The 17,520-nt window shown below is 41.0% G+C and overlaps 1 protein-coding gene across 1 annotated transcript in view; it reads right to left on the reverse strand.

Annotated features, from left to right (window-relative positions):
- The window catches only part of LOC120302348 (nuclear receptor subfamily 1 group D member 2-like), a 46,204-nt gene extending 29,632 nt beyond the window's left edge, over positions 1-16,572 (reverse strand). Inside the window, exon 1 of the mRNA XM_039330569.1 lies at positions 15,813-16,572. Within this exon, the coding sequence (XP_039186503.1) occupies positions 15,813-15,828 (16 nt within the window). The 5' untranslated portion in view covers positions 15,829-16,572. The remainder of the gene's footprint in view (positions 1-15,812) is intronic.
- Positions 16,573-17,520: the final 948 nt, after the last annotated feature.

The following is a 17,520-nucleotide window of genomic DNA, read 5'->3' on the forward strand; positions in this document are numbered from 1 at the left end:
ATTGCTATTAACCTTTAAAAAGCTTTAAACCTGTATATGAGTGAACCCCAGTTATAAAATGGCCTTGCAAACAGACATACCGTATCAACTGAGCCTATATGTCATACCAAGCCAGAACTAAGTAAAACACATTATGGTTTAATATGAGGTAGAAACCCCCCCCCCTTTTTTTTTCTTCTAATAGATCAAACTATGGCCCCTTTATGATTTGTAGACTTCAACTCCCAGAATTCCTGAGCCATCAATGATTCAATTCTGGGAGTTGAAGTCCACAAGTCATAAAAGGGTCATAAGTTCCCCACCCCTGTAATAGATGTATGCTTACACTTCAACACAAAGTAGGACTTGTTTTTGCCTTATGTTGAAGTACAAGTACAGGAGTCTTATGACCATTTGTTTAATGGCCATGCAAAGTTTCGATACTGCTGAAAAAAGTGACTCATGGCCAGTCTTCATACTTACGACCATCACAGCATCTCTGCAGTCAGATCATCAAAATTTGGGCGTTTGGCAACTGGTATATATTTATGGTGGTTGCAGCATCCCAGAGTATGACATAACCGCCATTTACAATCTTCTCCGGGGGCTTCAGACAAGCAAAGTCAAATGGGGGAACCTGGTTCACTTATAACTATGATTCACCTAACAACTGTGCCTTAAAAAGGTCATAAAATCAGGCGCAACTTAATGACATCACTTATCAATGGAAGCTGCAATCCCAAATGTAGTCCTAAATTGAGGACTACGTATAACAGGACAAAGTAGTGATATCCCTGGCTGGTGGTGTTGTCAAGGAAGGACTTGGACACAAAGCTCTCCTTTGAAGCTGAATGAGCACTCATTAGCTGCTAAGGAGGGGTCTCTGTAAGACCATTTTGTCTGCAGAGTCTTAAAATATGGAACTGCATGGCTGTTTGCAACTTGTCAAAGTGAATTGCTATACACAAGGTCAGTACATCTGGTCAGTGTATCTTCATAGCTGTCAGCAATTCTAATTTCTACAATGACTCTTGCAAGGTTTTAAAACCTGCCTTTTTAAAAATTTTATTGCAGCTTTTTGTAGCAAATGGCCCTCTCTGCAGAAGCAATCTCCTTGCTGCATTGCCCTTCTCTCAGTGGCATGATTTTCAACCATGTTGCATCTGCCTCATCCATCACCCACCATTACAGGATCTGTGCTGCTGATACTGCAGTTTGTTTGTATGCAGCAGTGTGGAAGAAGGGAGCAGTGGCAGCCAACGCAGATGATTTCTGAACATCCAGCAAGCAAAGAATAGGTATGGTACCTTACATGTTTCAGCAAGAAAAAGAATTACAGTTGCAAGATACCCAGAGAGATCAATCTGTGGCAACCTCCAGAACTGACATGCTAAAGATAGCTGCTGTACTGCTTGTTTTGGGTGACCTGAATTTACCTGATAAAGGCAAATTCAGCTGTGCTCTGAATTGTGTTTAAAGTTAACAACAGCTGGGGGAGTCCTGCCTTATGTCAGAATGTAGGCCAAGAAAACTGCTTTTTCCTTCCACCCACCTCTTTTTATTTTTTATGTTTTTGAAAAACAGCAAATCTGATTTCCCTCCTCTCTCTGCAGATATGAGCTATGGCCCTATTTTGAGCTTATAATCAGAATCACTTTGAAGCTGACCTTTGCAGTTCTCTCTCTAAAGACTGCAGTTCAACAGGAAAGAAAAATTACTCAAATTTTGCTTACTCAGCTGAATAACAGAAACAGCAACCCCAGTCAATTTTTAATAGGGAAATTCCTGGTCCAAATTTGGAAACTATCTTCCACTAAAAATAACAAAAAATATTTCATTAAAGGAATGGGACACTTTTTCAGCCTCTGTACTCCTAGCATAACAATTTCACCACAGAATTGTCAGGTGGCAGACAAAATTAAAGAAAATCAAAAGGAGCCGATAATAAGATTGAGATTAAAAGCTTACTAAAAGGTGGGGAAGATCCTCCTTGTAATTTATCAAAAATTCTTTTCCAACTTTTCAGGCTAGTTATAAAAGAATTGACAGTATTGTCACCCAAGTACCAAACACAAATGCATTCTTTTTTACTTTACCTTACTTGGAGCTAGGACATACACATACACATCCCAAAGAGAATAATTTCATTTTTTTTCTCCTAATATAGTCCTTATTTCTTCCTCTGCAGCAAAGAGCCTTTAACGCAGATAGCTTTATTCTTCCCCACCCTTCTTCTCTCATATGTTCAACCCAGCGCCACAAGTTTTTATCCTACAGAAGAAATGGCTTGGCATCCACAGCGTCACAAATCCTGCCTCTTTATTGCCCAGTCATGAGAAGTCCCGTGTAAAGCAATAAATCAAGAATAATGACTCCTGCATAATTTAAGAAAGTAACAAGGAGTTTTGGCCTTATGAGAAAAAACTCTCCCAAACATGCAGCCAGGGCTTTGACATATAGAAGGTAGAAATCAGCATATCAAGATGTGTCATCTATCAGTTATAACCAACCACCTGGAACTAAGTCAGCCAAGAAAAATCAGTATTTAGCTGGCACTGAGTCTTTCCCTTGCTCATCCCATTCCCTCTGCCTCTAATCTAATATAGAAAGATGTGACAATTAGGGAGAAGGTGGCAATGTTCTCCTTATAAGATGGGGCCAGGACTACATACAAATGATGCATAAGCTAAGAAGGGTCTCAGCTGAAGTATGTCAGGAGACATCAGCAACACATTCAGATGTTTAATATATCTACACCCGCCATCAGTGGAACAGGGATGGGAGCGAAAAAAGGGAGCAGTAGCTCAGGTTTTTTTGCCTTTAAATAGGTTAGGTTAAACGAATCAGAGTACATCCATGAGCTTGTCAGAAATGTAACCGCATTCCTAGATGCCTAGGAAATAAATGTGAGTAAAGAAACTTGCTTTCCTAATAGGGCCAGATATCTCTTCAGTAACATAGTTTACATGAATCTAGGTTTCCAATCCAAGGATCCTGTGTTTGCAGTATTGTTCCTGTATTTTACTCTAAAGGCCAGATTAAAGTTCCAAACAAGAGCTATCCTTGTATCCAACCTTATTCTACACAGTGCTGAGAAGTTGGAACACTTAAGAAAGAAGAGTTTTGTGAGAATTTATTCTATACTATGTTTGAACATCTAGTTTAGTTTGCACTGGCCGCCCTGACTACAGTAGTCATGAATCTCCAGAATTGCAAGTATAAGGAACTTTCACAGGCCTACCTACAGAAGTCCCTACAATCTTATGGCATGTGTAGTACGTATGAACTGCTGCTATTATATGACGTCATGGGAAAATCCATTCTCTAGCTTACATATTTGAGCTTCTATGAAATCTGAAAACAGCAGAATCCAGCTTGCTCCTAGTGTGAGCAGAGAGGTGGTTCAAGTTCACTGATAAAATTCAACTAGGGAAAATGCTGTAGGCAACAGTTTACTGCAAAAATCTTTGAATCATTTTTATTTTGTTTTATTGCATTATAGAATGCAACTAAATCAAGTTGACTTTTGGTGGTTAGCTTTCAAAGGAGCTCAAGGTAAGAACTGGGACCAGAGAGACTGTGGCCAAGAACTCATCCTTGGAAAAGATTCCCAACAGATTCTGATAGTGAACATTTCCTATTATTATGCAGAAATTGCTGTAAAAAATCCTGACAGATTATTTTAGGACTAGGTCAAGAAATAGGCTTTGTTGAGCTACAAATCCCAAATACTCTTAACCAACCTTGCTCTTAGAGAAAGATAGAAAGAATTGGTCAGCAACATCTGGAAAAGTATACAGGTAGCCTTCAATTGAGCCCATACTTTCTGCTGCTAAACAAGGCAGTTGTTAAGTGAGTTTTGCCCCATTTTATGATATTTTGGCGGCAGTTGTTAAGTGAATCATGTGGTTGTTAAGCAAATCTGGCTTCCCCCATTGATTTTGCTTCTTGGAAGCCAGCTGGGAAAGTAACAAATGGTGATCACATGACCCTCAGAACAGTGCAACTGTCATAAAGACATGCCAGTTGCCAAGTGCCCGAATTTTGATCATGTGACTGTAGGGGTGCTGCAACAGTCATACATGTAAAAAACAGTCATAAATCTTTCTCTTTTTTTCCTATTTCCGTAGTAACTTCAAAAGGTCACTAAACAAATGGTTGTTAAGTCGGGAACAACCTGTACATTCCCCATTGCTGTTCTAAGTGAAACAGTCTTGTACCTGTAAATTAAATTTAGCCTTGCATTTCTAGTCCTCGTTGTTCCACTTCACAGACCTCACTGCTTCTAAATTAAGCTCTGAGGATATCTCCTTTTCACATAACACAGTACTGTACATCTGTCAAAACACAGTACTGTACATCTGTCAAATGCAGTTTGCTCATAAGTCCTAACCAGAAAGAACGAAAAAGAGGACTGGGTTTATCCTGTCCTTTCTTCACTTCTCTTCAGCTTCTCTCACACTCCAGCAAAGCTTTTTCTGATGCTCAAATGCTACCAAAGCCCACAACGTTTCCTGCAAAGGTAAGCCACATTTGATTCTGCTGAATCAAAGAAGCTCAACACAGGTGGCACGCCTCTGTCCACCCAGAGCCGGCCTGTGCTCCTAGGTTGCCATAGCTTCCTGCTGCAATGCATTATAGCTTTGATCTCAGTCTCTCTGGCACCTGTGTAAGTGTTGTTGACGCCTACAGTCAGCAAAGTAGGTCAAAGTCGCCTACAATGGGAGAAAGGCCAGAATGAGGTGGTGGGGCTCTATGTTGGGAAGGAAAGAGTATTTTTGATATGCAAAAACCAGGTATCTGTAAGAATCCAATGGGAATAAGAAACTAAAGCAACCTTATACACTGTTGTTCACTTGAGAAAAGTAAGCATCAAGCTCATTTGACAAGGCTGTAAACCAAAGAGTATTGTCTAATAAACAACAAGCAACTCTTTTCCAGTTTATAAAACCTATTTGCTCTTCTTTGCTTGTTTGCCCAGAATTGATGCTAACTCACTTTAAGTGTTCAGGTAGTCCTCGACTTATGACCACAATCGAGCCCAACATCTCTGTTGCTAAGTGAGACACTTATTAAGTGAGTTTTGCCCCATTTTATGACTTTTCTTGCCACAGTTGTTAGGTGAAGCACTGCACTTATTAAATTAGTAACACAGTTGTTAATGGCTTCCCCATTGATTTTGCTCCTCAAAAGGTTGCAAAAAGTGATCACATCATCCCTGCAACCATCATAAATATGAGTCAGTTGCCAAGCATCTGAATTTTGATCATGTGACCATGGGGATGCTGTAACAATTGTTAAATGTGAAAAACGGTCATAAGTCACTTTTTCAGTGATGTAACTTCAAATGGCACTAAACGAACTGTTGTAAGTCGAGGACTATCTGTATAACTAATCACAAGCCTGGCTTGGATTCATATTTATATTTAAGGCAGAGATTCCTTTCTTTCTCTCGAAGTTTCTCTCCCTCTCTTTGCATAAACTTTGTGTAGAGGAGTTTGCTAATTTACTTACAAATCTGAATTCTGCATGCTCCCCAAATAATGCTACTGATCATAGGCAACCTATTCTTGGGAGCGCCATTCTTGTGTAAGCATTGATCCCATTTTATATTTGGGGAAAATATCAGGGCTACCTTTTTAAAAAATCTGCTGATATGACTTTAGTGCCTTAAAATCTTTCTCATTTGAACCCAGTGGAGCTGTCATAGTAGGATTCTAGGCTAGAAAACTGGAGACCATCTTGACAGAATGACCAAAAGGATCTTCAATCCCAGTTGTGTTGATTTCTTCCATATCAAATATATGTATATTGTATATGTATATGTGTTTTCTGAGGTTTTCGCGGGTGTTTGTATGTAGGTCTTTGGTTGTTCGGGTTTTCTCCCGCGTAAAATTGGAAGTGTCTTGGCGACGTTTCGACGAAGTCCCATTCGTCATCTTCAGGCTGGTGTTTTCAGCTTCGTGCTTCGAGCAGCAATGTGTGGTCCTAGCTGTTTCTTCCTTTTAACTGCCAGTGGGGGTATGAACTGATTGGGTGGGAGCTTGGCTGTGTTCTGATTGGGTGGAGGTGTGTTCTGATTGGTTAGGGGCGTGGCTGTGCTCTGATTGGCTGGGGGGTTGGCTGTGCTCTGATTGGCTGGGGGGTTGGCTATGCTCTGATTGGCTGGGGGAGTGTTCTGTTTGGTTGTGCTCAGGTTAGTCTGAGTTGCAGGGGGGTTTAAGATTTTGGGCTGCCTTGCTATTTTTTGGCTTCGCGTTCGTGGTCGTGCCTCATCTTCATGGAAGGTGTCAGTTTGCTTCATGTATGGATTGGAGGGGTTTAAAGTGGCTAATGATGCAGCTGTGGTCTGGCTTCTGGTTTGTGGTCGTGCCTCATCATCGGTGTGGCTTTGGGTTTGTTTTTTGCGTGGATGTGTGGTGGTGACATCCTGTGTGGTTTTTGTATATGTATATGTATGTATATGTATATATATGTATGTATATGTATATATATATATATGTATATGTATATTGCACAAATATACATTGCCTTCTAAAGAGGCAATGAGACAGCTGGGTGATCAATACCATAGCAGAGAAGTGTGAAGCAAGCTGTTATAATACTAACATCACTTAAAAACTGCTAGAAAAATATACATAAAACAGATAAAATAAAGGAGCCCCAGCTTTTTTCAGCAGAGACAATTATGAAATATGGCAACCTTTAAGTTTGAGGTTTGGCATATTTCATAATTGTTTCCACTGAAAAAAGATGGAGCTCACTTCTTTATTTATTTGTTTTATGTATATATTTTTCTGGCACTTTTTAATTTTTTCCTTTTATCCCCTTCCCTTTCTTTCATTTATGTTAGTTTGTATTTTATTGTTTTGTTGAATTTTAATAAAGTTATGTGAAAAAAATCCTTAATATTACTATCTAATTCCAGACCATAAATGACATGCCTTTGGCATTATCTATATCATTCCATCACCCAACTTGTTATATTTTCTGTCTCCTCCACCTGCCCTGATCAAATTGAGAGGGCAATTTTGCTTCCCTTCAAGAAAATGGGCTGTGGGCTAATCAGTGTAACATACAAATATGTAATCAGTGCTAGGTTTTCAAATTATTGGATAAATCCCAAGAAGCCAGGGTGGATAATAATCGATTTTAAAAAAATAAAATAAAAAAATCAGATTTTTTTAATTTAAATTGGATTTTTTTTATAAATTGGATTTTTTTATTTTTATCAAATTTATTTTAATGAAATGCTTTGGGAGTAAAAATCTATCTAAAGATAGTTTTCTATTTAAAATTCATTAATAATTTAATTTTTTCAGCATGAAATAGAGCTTAGTTATATAACATGAAGTTGTATATTCTGCAATATTTACATTTTTGATAAACTCATTCAATGAATCCAAGCTCTGCAAGCTGAGCTAACATATACTGCATTGATGTATTCACACAATTTCACAGAAACCATGAGATAAATCATAAAACAAAGTTCAGAAATATTCCTTTATCCCATCTGTACCAGGCTCTAAGTGTTTTGATTAAATAAAATAATTTGAATAGTTCTCCAACTATGTGTAATTAACCTATTAACCTAAAATCGGTTCTGATATCGCTGTTTTACTAACCTGACAGTTTATTATTCTAAATAGGAAACCTTCATTTTGTTTGCAAATAATATTAAAGAGTAACTACCAGCAAGAATGAGTCCTTATATTTAAAGAGCACCTGTCATTTCAGATCCATCATGGCAGCGCCTGTTGCGGGCATCCACTCCCCTGCTGCCTGCCACGTCCCTCATCCTGTGTTACTGCCGCACCACCAGCTGTCCCATTAAAGTGAATGGGACTGTCAATGAGCCAACAGCGGGTCAGAAGAGGAGCCGCTGTGGGACAGAAATGACAGTTGCTCTTTAAAAAGTATGATTTAAATTGAGTTGATTTAAATCAAATCCACCCTGCAAGAAGCTCTAGTTTTTTCAGAGCATAAGAAAGTATATATACTTTTATACAAACTAATTCTGTGAGTCCATGCTCTTCTCTAAGGTAGAAAAGGTTCCTCCTGATACTGTCTCACAGCATTGCGTGAACATGCAGACCCCAATCTCATTCCCTTTTCAACTCCGCTACTGATATCCCTGTCCTGATCCCCACTCCCCAAGATCCTAAGGACCGGGACGAGCCTTGAAAAGTAAGAGAGATGCATGAGTAGCTCTCCTCTTTCATTTGTGTGAGAACCGTGGTGGCGCAGTGGTTAGAATGTAGTATTGTAGGCTAACTCACTGCTCACTGCCAACAGTTCGATTCTGCCTGGCTCAAGATTGACTCAGCCTTCCATCCACACTGTTGGGGGCAATATGCTGACTCTGTAAACCACTTAAAGAGGGTTGTAAAGCAGTATGAAATGGTATATAAGTGTAAGTGCTATTGCTACACTTCTGCTCTCTGTTAAGTATCTGGCTTAGTAGAGCCCAAGAGATCACTGCAAACTAGGTACTGGCCTTGTTTGAGGGAAGGCAAAAAGAAAAGGAGGAATTCTTCTTGGGAACGATCATTTTGTATAAATTATAGGAAATGCACAAATCCCTAATTGACTGCCCTTATTTTTCAACAATTCATTTTGAGTAAGAATCCGTTTATACTCTTCTAACAATATAAAGCTAGAGCTGCAACCAACAGTTTCTCTGGGAATAATTCTGTGTGTGTGTGTGTGTGTGTGTGTGTGTCTTTGTACCTCGTGTAGCAGGAATAAAGTAGCTTACAGGTATCAAGATTCCTTCTTCCACATAACCATGAAATATGCTGAGACTTCATCTATTAAACTCCCAGCAACTACAGTATCAGCTTCAGCAGTAAAATTAATTGCTGAGAAATATTATCAATGTTCTTGTTTGCCCAAACTCTGTAATTTACACAGAAGTCTTATAGTATATGCAGACAGAAGGGGGGGAGGGAAGCATTTGGTATTTGTGAAAGTATGTACTGTGATGCGATTTGTAGAGCCACGAACTGAACGCACAGTGCGTTTACTTCATTGTACTAGCTGAGACTATAGGTCTGAGAGAACATGTTATATTGAGCATGCAGAGAGGTCAAGGATCTATGGGGAAAGGACAAAACACTAGTTAATTTTTTCCTTAAGAAGAAAGCTGTCTATGAAAACCACTGATTATTAGAAACTGAATGGATTCTGGAAAAACAGCAGGAGATTCCTGGTCTGTATACCCAAAATAAAACAGCCTATGGAAGAAAACTTCAATAATGTCCAATGCAGAAAACAATATTTTGAACACACCTAAGTTCCATGTACAGTTTCTACTGAAAACACAGAGAACTCTTTGAAAAGAATGGGGATATGTTGGCACAATAGGTATTCTGTGCCGAAGTTTTGGTGCAAAAGATATTGGGACCAGAAAGCTAGAAACATTTATTTGGCACCTGGAAAATAGGAACACCAGCATATGAATAATATACTTTGTATGGCATTATAGTACAAATTGATCACTCTTTTAAAGAAAACTTCCTTGTTAAAAGGAAAAGACTCTCAAGGCTACAGATAACAGTTTGGCAGTAATGGTGGGTGGAAAGAATGGTTTAATGAAACACAGGTTTCCTTTAGTAGCTGCAATCGTTTCGGGTTAGCAAAAGGCCACATTCCACTAGTAAATGGCTGAAAATTGTGCAGACTGTAGTCTGGAATCAAAAGGATGCTTTGAAGCATAACTTCGATACCATCTCTCTCCAAATATTTACAGCCCAAGCTCCATCCACTGAGATCTTCTAATACCTATGAAAGGATTAACATTATTTTAAAAATAGATTTACAGAATATACGTTATAGAGGTAGTCCTCGACTTACAACCATTTGTTTAGCACTGAAAAAAGTGACTTATGATCATTTTTCACGTTCATGACCATTGCAGCATCCCCATAGTCACACGATCAAAATTCGGATGCTTAGCAATTAGTTCAAATTTATGAAGGTTGCAGTTTCCTGGGGGCCATGTGATCCTCTTTTGTGACCTTCTGACAAGCAAAGTCAATGGGGAAGCCAGATTCACTTAACAACTGTGTTACTAACTGAACAACTGCAGTGATTCACTTAAAAATTGCGGCAAGAAAGGTTGTAAAATGGGGCAAAACTCACTTAACAATTATCTCACTTAGCAACAGAAATGTTGGGCTCAATTGTGGTCGTAAGTCAAGGACTACTTGTATAAGGCACTGTTCTGTATCTTAAATATCTGTGATTACAACAATGTAGAGCAGTGTTTCTCAACCTTGACAATTTTAAGCCATGTGGACTTCAACTCCCAGAATTCCACAGCCAGCAATGCTGGCTGTGGAATTCTGGGAGTCGAAGTCCACATGCCTTAAAATTGTCAAGGTTGAGAAACACTGATGTAGAGCCAGCGTGAGGAAAAGAAAAAATGTTTTTATTTCCAGAATTTAGAGAATAGTATAAACACAGGATAAGCAAGTGCCAGCCCAGAGGAACAATCTGGTCCTAGATCTGGCCATTATTATGTGTTCAGCACAAACACACATAGTATTCTAGAAGTAAAAATCCTAGAATACATAGGTTTATTCATTTCCATTGTCTATTCCCATTGTGGCTCCTTCCAAGGAAAGCAGAATCAAGCTTTGAAACGTTCATCTTCAGCAAGAACCAAAGGTGAGAGAAAGACTTGATTCTTTGCCTCTGAAATCCAATTTAAATCTGTTTGCAAACCAGTCTATTTGATAATCACTTGCCATTGCAGTGTTTCTGTTTCTTTTGCTTCTGAGTCAGTTGTACCTCTTAAGCGGAAATTAATTTTGAATGCTTCTTCATAGGACAGGTCATTTTCCAGTAGTACTGACATATAGGATGCTACACTAAGCACAGCATCCTTTGACATTTTGGGCACCTTTGAAAGCCCATAGCTTCTATCCACTCCTATGGAAGAAAAGGCAGCAACAACAATTCCTTTTACAATCATCAAGCATTTTCCTCCTTCACTTGATGTGTCAGGCAGTTCTCTAGGTTTGCCATATAGGTGCAGAAAGCAGGGGCAAACTAAACATCATTTACACAATGTTTCCAAAGACAACTCAGAGCATACTCTTAAGACTTCTGCAATTCAGATGGGGGGGGGGGGTGCAGAACTAAGCAAGAGTCACACGAACTAGTATGTATAAAAGAATTTCAACTGCCTAGGCCAGTGGTTCTCAACCTGTGGGTCGGGACCCCATTTGGGGTCGAACGAACATTTCACGGGGGTCGCCAAACAAGGCTGTCTGCCATTTTGTCCCCCTTTTCTTTGGCCACGCCCCTGGCACCCGGTGATGTATAAGTGGTTGGGGGTCACCACAACATGGGGAACTGTATTATGGGGTCGCGGCATTAGAAAGGTTGAGAACCACTGGCCTAGGCTGCCTGAGACGGTTGGGCTCCTCCTAGGATCACCTGCTCCCAGCTGGAATCTCCATTGCAGATTCTTCTCTGGCAACAGAGTGGCTTTCCAGATCCTGTGGACTCCTCCCTCAGAATTCCATTATCCATGATGACTAAGGTTTTCAATTCCAACACAAGGTATCTGACTAAGGAATGCTGCCACAGAGGTTGGGATCCCTTATCTTACAGTATACAATGAATTAGTTACCATATCCCAATTCTGAAGCTTTGCTTATCTGGGCCAAACTGTCTACTCTGAGAAACATCCTCTTGAATAACCTGCAGAAAACTGCAGCCCTCCCACAAAGTATGAAAAACATATGAAGAACAGTTGCAGGAACTGGGTATGGCTGGTCTAGTGAAAAGAAGGACTGGGGGGGGGCATGATAACAGTATTCCAGTATTTGAGGGGCTGCCACAAAGAAGAGAGGGTCAAGCTATTTTCCAAAGCAGCAGAAGGTAAGACAAGAAACAATGGATGGAAACAGGAGAGAAGCAACCTGGAATTAAGGAGAAACTTCCTAACAGTGACAACAATTACCAGTGGAACAGCTTGTCTTCAGAAGCTGTGGGTGCTTCTCTGAAATGGTATAGGGTCTCTTGCTTGAGCAGGGGGTTGGACTGGAAGATCTACAAGGTCCCTTCCAGCTCTATTCTGATTGAAGGTATATGGCCTTGTATTGAATGTGGACATTCACCAGGACTGCCTGGAATGGAGGCAAAATGGGAGATATGTTGACTGTATCAGGGAACAACCTAATCCTTCCAAGTCCTATCTGACCATGAATATCTCCTCCAACTTTCTTTTTTGGCTTAGCAGAAGCCTATCTCATATCTAAGCCAGCCAGCGAGGAAAGGAATCTGAGGCGTAAACTATGAACTTCCCCTGAGCTGTAGATGGATGTATCTGCCTTGAATAACCTTAGTCCTTATAAATAGAATCCACCAAAGACTGTTTTGGTAAGTAAGACATTCCTGACCTGTTCTGCCAGCCTTCAAAAGACTGCTCCTGGCCCCTGCGGGCAGATGTAACTATGTTTGGCTCCTCTTTCTCAGTGAGTCACTTTGTGATTAACTGGAGGAATTCTTGGGCACGTGCAGATGCCAGGCCTGCGTTGTTAGAGGATTGCACTCAGGATTAGTTGGTATACAAACATATTTTCAGCCCCCACCTATGCCCTGAATAAAGTCTTTCAAATACAAAAGCTGACCCACTTCAAGAAAAGGGAAGTCTGGCACCCATTCAGTTACTAGTTTGATGATTGCTGCTCTTGCAAAATTCCTATTTGAGAACAGGGTTATCCTCAAAAGAATCAATATTGAATGACAGCCCTCCAACAACAAGCACACTAACATCACAAATCTACAAATGTGATCTGTGTGAGTTGTCAATACAATGGTACCTCCGCACTCATCGTGAGTTGGTTCTGGGAGGTGCCATGAATACCAAAATGGATGAGTATGAAACAAAATTTTCCCATAAGGAATAATGTAATGAGTCACAAGGCCACTGACATCAGCAGGTTCTAGCTTGTGTGTTTAATACCAAACAAACAATGAGTATCAGGACAAAACTTTGTTGTCAAAATGTGTTGAGTACCAAATTCAATGAGTTTCAAAGCAGTAGATTACCAAGGTACCACTGTAGTTGGCAAAGGACTTGAGTTCCATGTCAATGTGAAACCAGAAATTACTATGAATGGACCCCCTGGAATGTCAGAGCTTAAAAAAGCTACATATCGTTGCAGGGAAGAGCAAGTAATTGGAAAAATTAAATTTTTTGCATCTTAGGAATAAAGGATTATGTCCCATTATTCAGCTGGGTTCATACATCATGTCAGATCATGGCTTGCTTAACTGTGCTATTTAATCACCAAGTGACTGGGTTTATATACTTAAGTCAAAACCAGACAACCAAAATATGGCTTAGCGCAATGTACAAACTGGGTCACTGAGTGAAATCGCTTGCTCAATACTGTCAGCTCAGCACGCAATACTGTTGCAGGGAACTCCAAAACTTCTGGGAACAGTTTTTTTCCCAACCCTCCCTGGTGTTGGAAGGATTGGCCGCTAACGCTTCCTTCCGTAAAACTAGTGCCGTACCAGCAAGCCATGAACATCCCCACAAACAACTGTCCTTTGCAGTGGATCAACTAAGATACAACATAGAATGCTGCAGATATCAAATTCCTCTCAGAAATAGGCTGAGTCCTCACATCTATCCCTACCTCCTGTTTTGGGGCAGCAGCTTAGCAATTCCTATTGCCATCATCTCTGTCTCCAGGGTCCCCTTGCATTTGAGAGAGACAATGTTCTCCCCAACAGTACTTTAGACAATATACACAATCTGGGTTGGGGAGATAGGAGATGGAGCACCAGGAGGTCGTTGCATTCTAATGCTTTAAAATTTTCCCCATATGGAACTGAAAAAGCAACTTTAAGATATATGAGCTTCAATTCCCAGAATTCCCTAGCAAAAGCATGTTGGATGGAGAATTCTTGGAGTTGGTCCACATATATTAAAATAACCAAGGTTGGGAAACACTGATCGGAGGGATCATTTATCTGGAGAGAGATAAATGCACTGTACTGTGAAAAGACAGCAGAGGTGAGAACTTCTCCAGTTCTCCTGCACATTTCAAAATTTTGCAGCAAATTTAATAACAATAGCACTTAAGACTTATATACTGCTTCACAGTGTTTTACATCCCTCTCTAAGTAGTTTACAGCTAGCATATTGCCCCCAATAACCTGGGTCCTCATTTTACCGACTTCAGAAGGCTGGAAGGATAAAATTTAAGAAACTGCAAGGAAGACATCATTACATGGAAGTTAATACAATCTAGGTTTGCACACAGTCTACATTAAACCAACAGATACACATATGAGTAACAAAATTAAGTGAAAATATAATGTTTTATTCTTTGCAATAATATACAGGTCTCCAGCAGCAAAAGATAAATGTCACCTGCACAAAACACACACATATACTTATTCTGCGTTTACGATCTTTTGTATCTATAGTGTTCTGCTCCTGAAAAGTCAGCACCCAAGTTGCTTTGCAGATTCAACGAAGCTATGGCTCCTTAAAATCCTGCTTAAATCACCCTCTTGCTGCAGAAATTTAATCAAAATCTATATTCAATGCAGTAAGGACCAGAAACCTGCCTTTTTAAAACAGCAGAATACTTAATTCTGCCCAGACATTCCTTTCTCCCTTTTCTTTTTTCCATGCTGGCTGGGGAATTCTGGGAATTGAAATCCACCCATCTTCAAGTTGTCACGGTTGAGAAACACTGTTCTGAATGGTTTGGACTAGATTCTCAGGATGTCTGAACTCAGCTTATGGGAGTTACAATCCACACCTGCTGCAGGGCATCAGATCATTTGCCTCTGATATATCAAAAAGTGTGTGTTGGGGGGGTGTTAGACTAGCCCAGTAACCTAGTTTATCTGAAAATAGTGACTTTCCTTGCCTCAACGCTTTCCCGGTTTTGCTTTTGACTATGGACTGCAAACTCTTCTCAAATCACACTGACCCCACCTAACCTCTCCCGCATCCATACAAAAAGCGGCTGTCGGAAGCCTTTTCCCTCCATTCTTCTAGCCGAGGATAACACAAAAACAAGAAGCCACTTTCCAGAACCATCCATCAAACATCGCTTGGTTTGTTTACTGAAAAACACAAATGCAGCGGCACCCATGTGACCGCTTCATTGTACACAAATTAAACCCATTTTGAACAGCGATTCTCCCCACCACCACCACCCCAAGCCCCGGTCCCTCGCTCAGTCCCAGTAATGAAAGATCCGCATTCTCCAATAATTTGCATTGCACCAATAAATCCCCTCTTTCTTTCTATTGCATAAATCTCCAATTGGCTGTTTGTAACTCCCTTTTCCTCTTCCACAACCATTTCAGTATCAACAGAAACTATTATTCCGACTCCTCTCCCTTCGCGTACTGAGGTTTTGGGGTGGGTGGGGGAATCCACAGCAAAAGCCCTTTTTTGATCCCGTTTCCAAAGACGTTCGCGATCCAAAAAAGGCTAACAAGCTAAACAGAATGCAAAAGAATGCATTTCCTGGTTGTTGTTTTTTAAAAAGCAAAATGAATTAAACCCCAGACTTAGAAGCTCCTTCCGGTACTGTAGTGAGCTACGGTATAGTGGGCAAGCTAGGAAGGAGTGGAAAACGTTAAAAAAAATCGACCGTGATGGCATGAACATACAAAACACCGTTCAACAACACAGCGAGCTTCTTGGTTACTTCATTTCCTCGTTCGACCTCCTTTGGTTCGCGCCCACCAACCCACTTGCAAAGGACTGAAATCCGGAGCGGGGGTGGGTGGGTGGGGGAGGGAAAGAGGAGAATAAAAATTGCAGCAGAAAACAGGCTTACCGGAATTATTATCCATGCTGGGTCTCTCTCGCCGTCCTCCCGTTATTAATGCAAACCTGGTTCTTGGGTTGCAAAAAAAAAAAAAGGGTGGTGGTGGTGGTAGGGAATCGCCTTGAGGAAGGCAATGAAGAGTTGCACGTTGGGTTCGCTTGCTTGCTTGCTTGCTTTCGTAGGAAGGACTCCGCTCTCCCAAATGAGCAAAAATGACTAGAAAGGGGGCGATCGGTATCAAGCCGGCTGTGCGCGGTGAGGGAATCCTCTCCACCGACCCCCCTCTTCTCCTGCCGGCGTGTGTATATGTGAGAGAGAGAAGAGAAAGAGCGCGCGCGCGTGCTTGCCGACTCCTGAGCCACCGAGCTCTGCAAAATGGTTTGTGCTTCCAGGAAGCAGCGTCGTGTTCTCGATTGCGACTTCACGTGCTTTCTGAAGCAAGGCTCGGCAAAAGGCTCTGTAACCGAGTCGCTCCCCTCCCCAACCCAGTTCCCTTAATTCGAGGCTATGTGGGTGAGCTTTCCTGCTGTGGCTGGTTTATTTTTTTGCTTGTTCAACTCCAGAAAACGCTGTTGTTTTCTAGCCAGGCAAGGCGCGGGGGAGTTAGGATCTGGCGTAGCTCCGTGGCTGGCTCATGTGTAGCCTGCATGTGACAGAATCAAAGGCTTGCCCCACTGACACACATTCGGGCAGCCCAAGCGATGACATCAGCTCCGCGGCTGCACATGGGCAGGAGGCGGGGCGGGAGGAGGAAACACAGTGGAGCTGTGGCTGCGCGCGTTGTGTCCCCCTGCTTGGGATAGCGAAGGGATGGGGAAGAAATTCACATACGCACCTGCCTGGCACTGTCCCAGGTGGGACATAGTCAAACGGTAGGGCTCAAGCTTTTGTCAGGGTAGAAAATGGACCAGGTATTTCGGTGCGAAGCAGGCGCTCCAGCGACGACAAGAAAAAAACGTGCAAATCTTGAGGTGTACCGGTTTACGACTTCTGCTAAGTGTGTGTAGGGGCGCTGCAAAAAGGCAAAGCTGTGCCTCTTTTATTACCTCATAGAGGTTTGGGGTTTGCCCCCTTCCTCAGCATCTTCAGGTGGGAGGAGGCATAGCTTTCTATAGCACTTTGTTGTAAACCACCTGGAGACTTATGAGAGTTGAGAGGCCTACAAGTTTAATAAATTATTACTTTATTATGGTTGGTCACACAGTCAGCCAGATGTTTAGACTCGATTTGACATTTTTATCATCCAATAGAATCCTTCCCAAGGACTTGGGACGGGCAGATGTTTTATTTGGAAGAAAACTACACATGTTGACTTTGTTATGGTACAGCTGTTTGGTGTGTCTTTGTGCATATGTTAGGAAAAGAGAGATAACACTCTTCTATAATCTGCAAGTTTTGCCCTATGGACATGATTTAGCTAAATTATGGAAAAGAGTTGTACTATCTCTGCTAAACATGACTTGAGATTATTTTTCAGAGAAGGGTTTAATTAGGCTATAGATATATAAACTTACTTGAATGTATGCTTCACTTCACTAACTAGACTCACTTTTGAGAAGACACATGAAGAATTTAATGGGAATTCCAGGATTAAGAGAATTCCTTAATTTTCTTAATTTCTCTAGGACTAAGGATGGATACCAACAGCTAAACCACCACAGGAACATCTATTAAAGGTGAACTGATGCACAAGAGAAATTAAAGTCACTCCTACACT

This window comes from Crotalus tigris, unplaced genomic scaffold, assembly GCF_016545835.1.
Source record: "Crotalus tigris isolate CLP2741 ecotype Arizona unplaced genomic scaffold, ASM1654583v1 scf7180000024429.2167931701:2281839, whole genome shotgun sequence".
Lineage (NCBI taxonomy): Eukaryota > Metazoa > Chordata > Lepidosauria > Squamata > Viperidae > Crotalus > Crotalus tigris.